General features: G+C 39.4%; 2 protein-coding genes across 6 annotated transcripts in view; one reads left to right on the top strand and one right to left on the bottom strand.

Annotated features, from left to right (window-relative positions):
* Positions 1-15,230, bottom strand: part of NSMAF (neutral sphingomyelinase activation associated factor) — a 72,455-nt gene that overhangs the window by 13,134 nt on the left and 44,091 nt on the right. For 2 of the 3 annotated variants that reach the window (XM_036907559.2, XM_036907558.2), the window contains exons 15-23: positions 15,011-15,101; positions 14,853-14,916; positions 13,890-13,941; positions 13,663-13,783; positions 13,151-13,282; positions 12,381-12,423; positions 11,928-12,091; positions 9,093-9,201; positions 7,727-7,785 (exon numbers count right to left, since the gene is read on the bottom strand). In XM_036907559.2, coding sequence (XP_036763454.2) covers positions 7,727-7,785; positions 9,093-9,201; positions 11,928-12,091; positions 12,381-12,423; positions 13,151-13,282; positions 13,663-13,783; positions 13,890-13,941; positions 14,853-14,916; positions 15,011-15,101 — 835 coding nt within the window. The remainder of the gene's footprint in view (positions 1-7,726; positions 7,786-9,092; positions 9,202-11,927; positions 12,092-12,380; positions 12,424-13,150; positions 13,283-13,662; positions 13,784-13,889; positions 13,942-14,852; positions 14,917-15,010; positions 15,102-15,230) is intronic. The other variant, XM_036907557.2, reaches the window with a different exon arrangement.
* SDCBP (syndecan binding protein) overlaps positions 1-15,230 on the top strand; it is a 61,517-nt gene that overhangs the window by 42,003 nt on the left and 4,284 nt on the right. For 2 of the 3 annotated variants that reach the window (XM_036907561.2, XM_036907560.2), the window contains exon 9: positions 11,054-11,129. The exons of the other annotated variant lie outside the window; for it this stretch is intronic. In XM_036907561.2, the coding sequence (XP_036763456.1) occupies positions 11,054-11,114 (61 nt within the window). In that variant the 3' untranslated portion in view covers positions 11,115-11,129. Of the gene's footprint in view, positions 1-11,053; positions 11,130-15,230 lie in introns of those variants that run through there. 3 annotated transcript variants of the gene reach the window in all.

The raw sequence follows: 15,230 nt of genomic DNA, 5'->3' as shown, positions 1-15,230 counted from the left end.
ATAACCCAGTTAACAAATGGGCAGAGGAACTGAACAGACAGTTCTCCAAAACAGAAATACAGATGGCCAACAGACACATGAAAAGATGCTCCACATCGCTAATTATCAGAGAAATGCAAATTAAAACTACAATGAGGTATCACCTCACACCAGTAAGGATGGCTGCCATCCAAAAGACAAACAATAACAAATGTTGGCGAGAAAGGGGAACCCTCCTACACTGCTGGTGGGAATGTAAATTAGTTCAACCATTGTGGAAAGCAGTATGGAGGTACATCAAAATGCTCAAAACAGACTTACCATTTGACCCAGGAATTGCACTCCTAGGAATTTACCCTAAGAATGCAGCAATCAAGTTTGAGAAAGACGAATGCACCCCTATGTTTATCACAGCACTATTTACAATAAGCAAGAATTGGAAGCAACCTAAATGTCCATCGATATATGAATGGATAAAGAAGATGTGGTACATATACACAATGGAATTCTACCCAGCCTTAAGAAGAGGGCAAATCCTACCATTTGCAGCAACATGGATGGAGCTGGAGGGTATTGTGCTCAGTGAAACAAGCCAAGTGGAGAAAGAGAAATACCAAATGATTTCACTCATCTGTGGAACATAAGAACAAAGGAAAAACTGAAGGAACAAAACGGCAGCAGAATCACAGAACTCAAGAATGGACTAACAGGTACCAAAGGGAAAGGGACTGGGGAGGATGGGTGGGTAGGGAGGGATACGGGGGGCAGAAGAAGGGGGGTATTAAGATTAGCATGCATGGGCGGGTGGGAGAAAGGGGAGGGCTGTACAACACAGAGAAGGCAAGTAGTGATTCTACAACATTTGCTATGCTGATGGACAGTGACTGTAAAGGGGTTTATAGGGGGGACCTGGTATAGGGGAGAGCCTAGTAAACATAATATTCGTCATGTAAGTGTAGATTAATGATACCAAAAAAAAAAGGCAGTTCCTGTGTGGAGACCTCCAATGAGTCCTACACAAGGGTATAAAGGGCATATAAAAGTGTAGGCAAAGGGTTTGTTTGTGTTTATACAGAGGATAAAAGCCTAATTGGGCTACCCCGAAAATGAACTAAGATACAACATGAAAAAGAACTTCCAACATCAGCACTCTCTGGAAGACTCATGCCAGAAGATGATCATCAAAAAACCCCAACAAAGATCCATGCACTGCTACAGCTGTAGATACACTCATCCCACTAGTTCCTGGACTTGCCATGGGAATGAAGAAGGAGATATCTAAACTGGCTTGTGCATACAGTAAAACAACAAATTTGACTGGATCTATACTGTTGGAACTCAACCAAGAATTAGGAGAAGTGCAAATTGTAGCGCTCCAAAATCTTACAACTACAGACTATTTACTGTTAAAAGAACATATGGGATGTGAACAGTCCCCAGGAATGGGTTGTTTTAATTTGTCTGATTTCTCTCAGACTGTTCAAGCTCAGTTGGACAATATCCACCATATCATAGATAAGTTTTCACAAATGCCTAAGGTGCCTAACTGGTTTTCTTGGTTTCACTGGAGATGGCTGGTAATTACAGGTATGCTTTGGTTACATAACTGTACTCCTATTATGTTAATGTGTGCACACAATTTAAGTAGTAGTTCAAAACCTATCCATGCTGAAGTTACTCTACAAGAAGATATGTCAAAGAAATAATCAATCTTCCCAGGTTTTCTTCCACCTGCTACTTCTATAGCTTTTCTTCTTCCTACCTAATTACAACCCTTAAATAGAATTCGTGCCACATGTCGAATTTTCCGAGTATCATAATTCTTCCAGGTGGTAAAGACACCTCAAGACAAATGCTGGGCATAGAAGCCACAGGGCATAAATATGTAAGGAAGTAAAAAGCTAACCTTTTCAAACAATAAGGCATCTCTCTCACTTACCAACTTTACATTTCCCTGTATGGCCCCGGAAGATGACTGGTTAGCCAGAGACGGGTAAGATTCCTCAAGGGAGGAACAACCTAAGAGGCACAGTCGCAGGGGGGCCATCAGGTGAGAAATTGGGGATCAACAGAGGTGAGGCTTAGAACCTCACGCCCCCTGTTCTGAGAGAAATCTTCTGCATACGTGGATGTTTTATTGCCCTTGTCTAGCTCGGATTAACACATAGTCTACAGGCACACACCTGATCATCTACATTTGCTCTCTTACAACACTAAACTATGTTTTCTACCTTTATCTTGTATCTACCTACCACTTCAGCATTTTATTAAAAATAATAATAATAAAGAGAGAAATGTGGTATCCACATATAAATCAAGTATAATAATCAAATGAGTATTCATATTTGAACTGACTGTTTATAGTTTCATAATGCATGAGCAAAACCAAAAGTTTCTGTGATGACTGCCCTTGTACTGTTCACCATGTAACTTATTCACTATGTAAGAATTTGTTCTCCATGTAAGAACTTTTTTGTTATGCTTCAGAAGATTGGAGACTGACGAAAATTAGGCTTGGGGTGGATTAATGATTGTGCATTGAGCATTGACTCCCCTGTACAGAATTTTATTGTTGTTAACAACCATTTGATCAATAAATATGAGAGATGCCCTCACAAAAAAAAAAAAAGTACACACTTCCAATTGTAAAATAAATAAGTAACCGGGATGTAATGTATAGCATAAGGAATATAGTCAAAATATTGTAACAAGTTGGTATGGTGATAGCTGGTACCTAGAATTATCATGTATATAAATGTTGAATCATTGTGTTGTACACCTGAAACTAATGTAATGTAATACTGTGTGTCAACTACCCTTCAATAAAAAATAATTATCTAGAAAAAAAAAAGAAAAGAACCTTTAGATTGTGTTTGCAATAGCATATTAAGTGAGTTAAGTTAGACTCTTGGATAGTAAGGAAGTTAACCTTGAACCATTGGTAACCATGAATCTAAAGTCTGCAATGGCAGTAAGTACATACCTATTGATAATCAGCCTAAATGTAAATGGACTGAATGCACCAATCAAAAGACAAAGAGTCACTGAATGGATAAAAAAAACAAGACCAATCTATATGCTGCCTATAAGAGACTCACTCTAAACCCAAAGACATACACAGACTAAAAGTGAAGGGATGGAAAAAGATACTTCATTGAACTAATAGAAAAAAGCAGGAGTTGCAGTACTTGTATCAGACAAAACAGACTTCAAAACAAAAAAGTCACAAGAGACAAAGAAGGACATTACATAATGATAAAGGGGTCAATCCAACAAGAAGGTATAACCATTATAATTATCTATGCTCCCAACACAGGGGCACCTACATATGTGAAACAAATACTAACTGAAATAAAAGGGGAAATAGAATGTAATGCATTCATTCTAGGAGACTTCAACACTCCACTCACTCTGAAGGACACATCAACCTGAAAGAAAATAAGGAAGGACACAGAGGCACTGAACAACACATTAGAACAGGTGTACCTAACAGACATCTACAGAACTTTACACCCCAAATCCAAAATATATAAAGAACTTACACACCTCAATACCCAAAAAGCAAATAACCCGATTAACAAATGGGCAGAGGATATGAAGAGACACTTCTCCAAAGAAGAAATTCAGATGGCCAACAGACACATGAAAAGATGCTCCTCATCACTAATCATCAGGGAAATGCAAATTAAAACCACAATGAGGTATCACCTCACACAAGTAAGGATGGTTGACATAGAAATATTCATCAGTAATGAATGGATAAAGAAGATGTGGTACATATACACAATGGAATACTATTCGGCTATAGGAAAGAAACAAATCCTACAATTTGCAACAACATGGATGGAGCTGGAGAATATTATGCTCAGTGAAATAAGCCAGGTGGAAATGCCAAATGATTTCCCTCATTTGTGGAGTATAACAATGAAGCAAAACTGAAGGAACAAAACAACAGACTCAGACTCCAAGAATGAACTAGTGGTTACCAAAGGGGAGGGGTGTGGGAGGACGGGTGGGGAGGGAGAATGGGATTGAGGGGTATTATGTTTAGTATACATGGTGTGGGGGATCACGGGGAGAACAGTGTAGCACAGACAAGGCACACAGTGGATCTGTGGCATCTTGCTGCACTAATGGACAGTGACTGCATTGGGGTATGGGTGGGGACTTGAAAATAAGGGTGAATGTAGTAACCACATTGTTTTTTCATGTGGAACCTTCATAATAGTGTATATCAATCATACCTTAATAAAAAACAATAAATTAATAAATAAATATTGGCAGAAAATGCCAAGAAACAAACAAACAAACCAACAAAAGTATGCCAAACACAAGCAAATATGGTCAATTAATATACGATAAAGGAGCCATGGACATACAATGGGGAAATGACAGTCTCTTCAACAGCTGGTGTTGGCAAACTGGACAGCTACATGTAAGAGAATGAAACTGGATCATTGTCTAACCCCATACACAAAAATAAACTCAAAATGGATCAAAGACCTGAATATAAGTCATGAAACCATAACATTCTTAGAAAAAAATATAGGCAAAAATGTCTTGGACATAAACATGAGCAACTTCATGAACATATCTCCCTGGGCAAGGGAAACAAAAGCAAAAATGAACAAGTGGGACTATATCAAAATAAAAAGCTTCTGTATAGCAAAGGACACCGCCAGTAGAACAAAAAGACATCCTACAGTATGGGAGATTATATTCATAAATGACATATCTGATAAGGGGTTGACATCCAAATTATATAAAGAGCTCAGGCACCTCAACAAACAAAAAGCAAATAATCCAATTAAAAAATGGGCACAGGATCTGAACAGACACTTCTCCAAATTCAGATGGCCCACAGGCACATGAAAAGATGCTCCACATTGCTAATCATCAGAGAAATGCAAATTAAAACCACAATGAGATATCACCTCACACCAGTTAGGATGGCCAACATCCAAAAGACAAACAACAACACATGCTGGCGAGGATGTGGAGAAAGGGCCTACACTGCTGGTGGGAATGTAAACTAGTTCAACCATTGTGGAAAGCAGTATAGAGGTTCCTCAAAAAACTCAAAATAGAAATACCATTTGACCCAGGAATTCCACTTCTAGGAATTTCCCCTAAGAATGCAGCAGCCCAGTTTGAAAAAGACATATGCATTCCTATGTTTATCACAGCACTATTTACAGTAGCCAAGAAATGGAAGCAACCTAAGTGTCCATCAGTAAATGAATGGATAAAGAAGATGTGGTACATATACACAATGGAATATTATTCAGCCATAAGAAGAAAACAAATCCTACCATTTGGAATAACATGGATGGAGCTAGAGGGTATTATGCTTTGTGCTCCGTGAAATAAGCCAGGCGGAGAAAGACAAGTATCAGATGATTTCACTTATCTGTGGAGTATAACAAAGCAAAAACTGAAGGATCAAAACAGCAGCAGACTCACACAACCCAAGAATGGACTAACAGTTACCAAAGGGAAAGGGACTGGGGAGGATGAGTGGGAAGGGAGGGGTAAGGGGGAAAAAGGTACATTACAATTAGCACACATAATGCGGGGGGCGGGGGGACACGGGAAAGGCATTATATACAGAGAAGACAAGTAAATGATTCTACAGCATCTTACTATGCTGATGGACAGTGTAATGGGGTATGTGGGGAGACTTGATAATAGGGGGAGTCTAGTAACCATAATGTTGTTAAAGTAATTTTACATTAACGATATAAAAACAAAGTATACCAAAAGGATGTCTTAAAAACCAAGCCTCACAAATTATAATGTACTCTAAACATCCCATATTTGTAATATGTAATAATATATTTCTTAATTTGTAAACATACAACATGATAAAAGGTCAGAATGAGCTTTAAATAATTTCTTCTGTAAGTAAAATGTAATATTCCAACTTAATTTTCTGCACCACCAACCCAGAAGTCCTAAGACTTTAGAAACACAAGTGTTCAAATATTCTCCAGCATAAGCCTGAAAACAAAAACAAAAGAATGAACACAGTGTAACCGGAACTCTTCCCTGAGGGACATAATTAACTCTGATAGTCCTACCTTGCTCTTGATTCTAAAGAATACCCTTTCTATTAGGCAATTTGCATACTCGAGTCTATTTAAACTTATTAATTTGGATAGAAAACCATCAGCCATCCTGTGTGTAAAGATACTTTTCTGGACATCAGAGATTCCCTTCCTATCTTAGATATGGTGATGTCAAAGGCTGCTGTTGAGAGCGCCTCCTAGGTGGTGGGAGCGGTGAATGCCCACAGGCCTGAACATACACTGTGTGTTTGAGGGAGAAATGTCACTTTAGGGTGAAAAGAAACAGATTAGAAATGTGAATTACTAAGAATGAGAAAAAACAAACAGAAGAAACAAGAATTTTGATTTCAACAACCTCTCTGCTTTATTTGGCAAATTCACCAAGAAGTGATATAATGCTTCATAAGCCTCAGAGCTTTCAAGCCTTGAAGCTCCTAAAACTCATGGTTGACCAGGTCACACAAGCACAATGAGCTAGTGGATTTAACAAACCACATCAGACAAATCCAGCCAACAACACAGGCTTTAAGATAAAGCATTTTGTCTTATGTTACAGTGTTGGCAAACCTAGCAGGTAGGATCCTGGCAGAACATGAATTGTTTCCTTCTCTCCAAGCACCACCTGGGCGACCCCAACAAGGCCCAGCGTGTAACTGTGTGTCAACGCCCTTTGGCCTACCGCAGAATCATTTTCTATGCTCTGTGGGAAAATCTCTCCTGAAATATGAGATCATTCTCTTTCACCATTTGAAAGAGAACGGAATTAACATGCTATGGATAACAAACCGTGATCAAAGAATCTGAGAATAGTTACCCTGATCTACCTGGAAGTGTTCAGCTGGACAGCACCATTTCTAAACTAAATGAAAGAAAAATATAATTTCCTATGGTAAAGAGTAAAAAACAAGTAGTCTCAAAAAAGGCAGCTACTAACTGTGTCAAAGCCAGTTGTCATAAAACTTAAGCAGGATAGCTAAGATATTAAATACCCCTTTCATGATGATACCTTGCAGAGAGCATGTCACATACTTTGAACATAGCAGGGACAAGACATGCTTTAATTAGTTACATATTGTGTAGACAGTAGAGAAAAGCAATGGTGTGTATAGCAGGAGATGCTTTATGCTGAGCCTTTTTTAGATCAAAATAGTATAATTTGAATGGATCGCTGTAATACGGTTACAAGCCACATCCACTAGCCACTGCAGGAGTTCTTCCTAACTTTGATTACATGCAAGCACATTCATGAAGTATGAATTAGAGTTTGAACTAAATGCTGCAACAAACAGTGAAGTATACATTGAGTGACAAAAATGAAGAACTACCAGCAAATCTGCATTTCCACCTACTCAACGTGCCTGTCCTGGGTGCCCCGGGCCCTTCGGCAGCAGGTGGACCCCTCTCATGGTGGCAAAGGGTCCCCTCTAGCCCTGATATAGAAAATAGGCTCTTTCTGCCCCAGCCCTGACATCTTGGGGAACTTGATCAGCAAAGAACGGTACTTTTCACTATTGTTTCTGGAAAACTACAGTGGAATTTTATGTGCTTTACCACAAATGAATTGCTCAAAATTTATTTTACATGGAGGCAGCACACACCGGAACAGTGTTTGGCTGAGAGTCAGGAAACTCAGATGCTTCATGACTATAGGTCAACCCCTTTTCAGGAAGGGAACATACCTTGTGAGGTTGTAAAGACGGAGGACCCATTGCCAGAGACAGCTATTCCAGTCACTGCCCTGTTTAAAACCAAAGTTTTACAAATTACTATCAACCACATGCTAGGACATCCTTCTCTTTCAAGTCCTTGATTTAATTTCACCAAGTTTCTGTAATTTTTTCTTCACAGCTTGTCTGCAGGATCTGTCCCACATCATACCTGCCAATACCACATCCTCGCTGGGTGACTTCTAGTTCTGCCTTGGCAATGCCACCCCCTAGAAAACACACCCACTCTCACCTTCCCAAGCTGCCATATTCAAAGCTGAAAACACATTTCTGACAACTGGGGCCCTAGTAATGATGCTTCTTCAGTTCCACCTTAGGTGGCCATCAGCAGATTCACTGAACCTTCACAATCACTTGGCTTGTTTCATTACTAAATCAAATTTAGCCAGCATGCGTTCAATGACAAAACCATTGTCTGGCTCTGGTGTGACTCCTTAAAGGTCACTGCTTTGGATGACAAGGCCCCTATCTATACTACTTAGAGAAACTGGGAAAAGGGAAGTCATTATTGCAATGAATAAGGTGTGCATTTCAGAAGGCCGTGCTCTGATTTGGAAGCACTGATCTGAAGTAGACTGGGATGTTCAGTTGCATTCAGGACCAATGGCATACCTGATACCAAAATGTCAGACAGGATATCTGCGGCCATGGAGCAGGACAGTTGGCCTGATTCTGGGCCTGGAATTTCTTATCTTTATCAGGATGGATCAGGCAAAGTCAGTGCTTGCCAAGCCTTTCTAGCAAAGTACATGAGTATCTTCAATGGCAAAAGACAATGAATATGTACAACCCGTCTGGGTCTAATGGCAAGCCCAATTTGTGGAAGTATAGGTATTATTTTTAAAATTCCTGTGCACTTTGCAATGTATTCCCTCTCTTTCTCTCTCTCTCTATATATATATATACATACATACATACATGCTTATTTTTTTAAAATATGCATTTCCCCTACAATATCAGTTAATTCAACATTTAGGGATGATACACCATGTTTCATGCCATCAAAGACTCGAGGGCCCTGAATCCCAATTTGAGAGGCACATCACCACCTGCTGTGCACAGACACCCCCCTCCCAATCTCATGCTCTAGAAAGACCCACTGCAGAAATGAAAAGATGCAGAGCTGACATAGATCTGTTTTGTGCCAAACATCCCTGTCATGCTGACCTCAGAGGGCTGATCACTCCAGACATTCTGGGGAGAGAAAAACAACCCAGACAACATCAAAAGAGAACTTCCCACCCCAACTCAGCTGAAAAGGGTTTCACCCCAGGCCAAGACCCCAGCTTCTGCAAGGACAGCACAGAAACGTTCTTACTCTTTGTGGATTTTATATTGCTCGTGTAACTGCAGTTTGGTGATGTTATTCCAGGCCAGGGTTTTGCTTTCTTCGGTAAGATCCTCAAAAGACTCTTCACCTGGAGAGACTACATTAAATTGTCGCTGAGTGAGTCAACTAGATTACTGACAAGCATCAGACTCACAACATTTTTCTATTACAGTCAAACAACCAAGAACACAAAATGCCCCACCCAAATAAAACAGCTTTGAATGTACTTGTTAGATAGCTCTGTATTAGTCAAGGAAAAATAATCAGATATCTAAATAAAAATCATTTGGAGAAAGATTAAAAAGTCTCTTTGATACTAGAGTTTTTAATACTTTAATCAATGTTTGCAAAATTTTCAGTTGGACCCTAAGGTGGAACTTCAGGAAACACAGGATCAGTAACCATTTCCTTGTTAGTAATCTTTGCAAAAACCTAACAGTTCCCTAGAAGACAACATAGGCAAAAATCTCCGGAATATAAGCATGAGCAACTTTATCCTGAACGCATCTCCTTGATCAAGGAAACAAAAGCAAAAATGAACACATGGGACTACATCAAACTAAAAAGCTTCTGTACAGCAAAGGACACCATTTGCAGAACAAAAAGATATCCTACAGTGTGGGAGAATATATTTGTAAACAACATAGCCAACAAGGGGTTGACATTCAAAATATATAAAGAACTCACACATCTCAACACCCACAAAGCAAATAACCTGATTAAAAAAATGGGTGGAGGATAGGAACAGACAATTCTCCAAAGAAGAAATTCAGATGGCCAATAGGCACATGAAAAGATGCTCCACACCGCTAATCATCAGGGAAATGCAAATTAAAACCACAATGAGGTATCACCTCACACCAGTTAAGATCGCCAGCATCGAAAAGACTAAGAACAACAAATGCTGGTGAAGATGTGGAGAAAGGGGAACCTCCTACACTGCTGGTGGGAATGTAAATTAGTTCAACCACTGTGGAATGCAATATGGAGGTTCTGCAAAAAACTCAAAATAGAAATACCATTTGACCTGGGAATCCCAATCCTAGGAATTCACCCAAAGAATACAAGTTCTCAGATTTAAAAAGACATATACACCCCTATGTTTTTTGCAGCACTATTTACAATAGCCAAGATATGGAAGCAACCTAAGTGTTCTTCAGTAGATGAACGAAGAAGATGTGGTACATATACACAATGGAATACTATTCAGCCATAAGAAAGAAACAAATCCTATCATTTGCAACAACATGGATGGAGCTGGGGGATATTATGCTGAAATAAGCCAGGCAGAGAAAGACAAGATTTCCCTCATTTGTGGAGTATAACAACAAAGCAAAACTGAAAGAACAAAACAGCAGCAGACTCACAGACTCCAAGAAGGGACTAGCCATTACCAAAGGGGAGGAGTAGGGGAGGGTGGGTGGAGAGGGAGGGAGACGGGTACTGAGGAGTATTATGATTGGCACACATGGTGTGTTGGGGGGATCACGGGGAAGACAGTGTAGCACAGAGAAGGCAAATAGTGACTCTGTGGCATCTTACTACACAGATGGACAGTGACTACAATTGGGTATGGGGAGGGACTCAATAATAAGGGTAAATGTAGTAACCACATTGTTTTTCATGTGAAACTTTCGTAAGAGTGTTTATCAATAATACCTTAAAAAAATAAACAAATAAACCTAACAGTTCCCTAAGAAGGTGGTAGTTTGGTTTGGTTCTGGGGCAGGGGAGAAAGCAGAGATGCAATCAGCTACTCCAAATGATCCTGGAGGGCAGGATAAGCTCAGTAACCCACTCACTCGTGTTTTAAGAAGGGCTGGAACAATTACCCTTTTAAAATAATCACAAGACAGTGGAACAAGTCTGGTGATTAAACAGAGCAGGATTTGAGAGGCATCATCACATGATGATCCTGTGACTTAACCCCGCAGTACATTCCCCCTTAGAGTGGCACTCCAAGCCCACCCCGGGTCATGTGACTCCAGGGAACTCTTCCTAAAAGTGTGACAGTGCTCAGCTGCGTGTGCCCAAGAAGCCTGAATGTGCCTGGGACAGATGGCAGAACTGGAGGTAAGAAATTCAGTGCTTTTGTCCCCAGGTTCCACACAGTGCCAGACTCCTTCTGGGAGCCTATAGGTTTGAGGCTGTCTTATGTGAAATATAAAACATGGATAACTGGATGAAGGTGAGCATGCTCCCCTCCCTTTCCAAATACTAGATATGAGAACAGGTGTGAACTCGGTTTCGCACCAGCATCTGCCTGGGCACAGAACAGATAACTACATAAACATTTGTGAAATGATTAAATAAAAAAGTTGAATCAAATAAAGAAAACAGAGCACCTTGAATTCAAGATCTGTATGTGTTTATGGAAGGAGAGCTAGGGAGGGAGGAAGTCATTTCTGGGAAGAGCAGGGCAGGTGGCAGGTGACCATTAAAGCAGCCACGGCCAGGACGTATAAACAGGAAAAAGTGACGAGCTAAGAATCAAACACCAGCTTGGAAAACCACAGAAGAGAAAGAGAACCATAACAAATACTAATAATAAACAGATAAGAATGCTGCCAGAGTCTCCTTTTAAATTACCAGAATACAAAAGTGAGTTGATTTCCTTTAATGTCAGTAGTTCAAAACAAACAAAACAACAATAAAAATAGCTTTCTTATTTTTGTTCAGCAGAACTGCAGTATGAGAGCAAAGCACAGTCATCTCTAGGCAGCACAGGAGTCTGTTTCACATCCTCTTCAGAATCCTCAAAAACATCTTAATCAGGAAAGAGAATCAAAAGGTGTTCACATTCATTCTCTTTGGAAAATTTACCTGGAGAATCTGCTGCAGAGGCATTGTAACTGGAGGTCTGTGACAAACTTTTAAACTTTGGGGTGATCCTTCGAGGGTGTGGTGTCACAAAGAGCTGTTTTGGTGTTTGCCCAAATTCTAAGATTTGGGTTAGCATAGCTACTTTCTCATCAGGATCCTTGATACTTTAGGACAGAACACAAATAAAGTAGTGAACCGTAAGGTTCAAGATCCTTGAAAGCATGAATTTCAAATATTATAGATCAATAGAAGAGACATTAACCCTCAAACAGTTACAATCACTATGTGCCAGGATTGTCTAAACCTTATTACAGATCTTTAGATAGTTTTCTGAGGTTTAGCAACTCACATAATGGTGAATGCCAAGGTATAATTCAGTGTAAAACTTCCATTATTTACATAAAGAGGTTATTTTGTAGCTGAAGGAGAAACTTGTTATAGACATATAAGTACCTGTTCAAGTCTACACCTCCTTCATAGGTCAGGGGATGAAATACTGAAAAAAGAAATGTAAAACATCATTGAAAGATGTACTGTTTAGTTATAATATACACTCTGTACAGAATTTTTAAAACCCAACAACTTTAAACTTTTATTCAAAGAAACTGATTTCACTTTAAAACAGACTAGTAATATCCAACTTCAGAAAATATCTATTTGAATTATCCTCTTTGGCTGAGTAGAATCTAAGTGGCAGTGGGACGATCTGTTGTCTCAGGGCATTTCTCAGTCGGCAGTAGTTCCCCAGGGGAAGCACACATCACTCATGCTGCCATGTGAGGGGTCAGGCTTGAGCTGCCTGCTCTGCGTCCTTGCTCTCCGGGCTGAGACGCCTGGAGGCAGGTAAGACCTGAAACTGGAGAGGAGGGGTACTGAAACTGCTGGCTTCTTTCCGCTCAATTAAAAAGAAACTCTGGAGCTCTTCACAGGACCTGAGGTTGCTGTTCTACCATATTCTGGTTGGGTTTAATTGAAATTATTCAGTGGGATGAAGAGTATATGCTAAAATTAGAAAACATTAGGAAAAGGCCGATGGGATCATAGTGACATCATTGTTCCTCCTGTTACTCAGTATCTAACCTGGGGTTGCTGAGCAAGTGCACTCTGCTGACAGAAGAGGCTTCTGCTGAGGAAATAAGCATGGCTGCTCGGCCTCATGTGTTTTGATTTGCTGCTCTTGTTTCCATCAAATGCTGAATGAAGTGTCAGTAGCTATTACTTACCATTATGGGCCCCCACGGCATCACTCCCTTTTTGCTTGTAGCCAAATATTAGATCAATCCACTCATGCAGGTGTTCGGACACATAATTGCTTTCCAATGCATCTCTGCTCTTCTTGAGAAAATCCTCGGGACCTATTAGATGAGACTCAATCAAAACATCCCAGTCTCCATTTTATTTTCTCCCATTTCTTTTGTCTTCCCATTTGTAGATAAAGCTTCTAGGATAGGCAAGAGGTACATGTATCTTCAGGAGTTTGTTCTTCATCGTATAAAATGTAAATTTTGGTGATGGTGTGGGGGGCAAAAAGTCATTTTGGTGACATGTAGGCCTCCCAAATACATATCATGTTTTTACATCATAGGCCTGTGGAATACTTCTAATTTGGAACAGGACTAATATCACCTCATTTATACTGTTACTTTGAAAAATCTACACAACATAATTAGCAATATGAAGTTGCACTAGGAGGTAAAGAATTTCTATAATTCAGTACTTCTGAGGTGGCACTCACTCTGCGCCCAAGGGGGAAGTTCTACGTCATCAACCATCTGCCCGCCTTGTCTCTTTCCCAGATCCAGCTTCAGACTATTGACTAGAAAGCTGACATCATCACCATAGAATTCTGGAATCAACTGAAAGTGTCAGGACAGAAAAAAAATAAAAGAAGAGCAACAAGCATTTTTTAAAGCAGCTAGAAACCCTAAGCCTAGTGACTCGTTAGCTTTCTTCAGTGCTTACCTCTTTAAAATCTGTTGCACCATCCAAACAGTTTCTCCAAGTTTCTGCAATACTAAATGAAAGACATGCAGCTGACTTCAGTCTAGGGTGTGGGAACACTTTCTGTGCACTTAGGTCTCTATACTTCACCTATATTATTAACTCATTTCTCCCATTAACTCAGGGTTCTCAACATGCATATGAATATTCCCTTTTCACAGAAGAGAAAATCTCTTTGGGCTCACACAGGCAATGAGCATGGAGCCGGGACATGGACCCAGAGGGGATTCTCCAAGTCCACGCCATGAGCCTCCGCAAACATACTGCCTCATTGGAGGGCCGATGGAGGCAAGAGCTTAAACACTGAAAAATTAGCACAACTATTTTAATGGCTTACTTCAAAAAGGAATTATAAATAAGTATGTGTAGGGCTTAGAGGAAGATTGGAAAGACACAGACCTAAAGATTAACAATAATATTATCTCAGTAAAGTGGGATGCCAAGTGAACTTTATTTTACTCTTTATATTTTCTGATTATTTTTTTGGTAAGAAAATATTACTGTATGAAACCTATTTGAGCACACACAGGGAACTGTATTCAATTCACAAATTATTTAGAATAAAAAAATATTGGAAACAGTCTAAATGTCCAATGGTAGTTATATATAATAGTTCAAGTAAATAAGGGCATATGTTAAGATGTGACAAAATAATTTTAAAAAATCACTGTTTTGAAGAACATGTAACAATATGGGGAAAACTTCAAGATCTAATATGAGGCTACAACAGTCAGGGCAAAAAACTGTATTTAAGTATCTTCTTTCACACTTGACTTAAAAACGCCTGGAAGGAATAAATAAAACAATTAGTGATTTTTTATATCTCTTTACATTTTTGTTTATATCTAGTTTTTTAGAAACAAACATACTGTACATACATATTAGAAAGGTTAAAAAATAGTAAGTGAGGCATTAGTGTCAAACCTGTTGAACATTCTATCTGCATTATCGAATCTTCCATTCTGTAGGCATAGCATGTACTCCGGCGCTAGAGGGGAATAATCAGTTAAGTGAGATCATTGAGTCGTTGACAAATCCATGCAAAGTAACATTTAATTGGGAGGGATGATAAAGAATCTTACCAATCCTAACAAGATAAAACAGCACATAACCTGGGGAAGAGTAGTGACTGCCATACATGAACTTTGGCTCAGGCATTTCTTGGTAGCGTGTCTATAATATATGGGGAAAAAAAATACTGCTAAGTGTTGGCTCTAAACGAGTAACTGACTCAGTAGTAGTAAAAGAAATTGTGACATAGATACACTATATTCCTTAATTTCTCTTGTAAATAGGAAAAAA

The sequence above is a fragment of the Manis pentadactyla genome, chromosome 3 (genome assembly GCF_030020395.1).
Source record: "Manis pentadactyla isolate mManPen7 chromosome 3, mManPen7.hap1, whole genome shotgun sequence".
Lineage (NCBI taxonomy): Eukaryota > Metazoa > Chordata > Mammalia > Pholidota > Manidae > Manis > Manis pentadactyla.
This window is presented reverse-complemented; position numbering and strand designations above follow the sequence as displayed.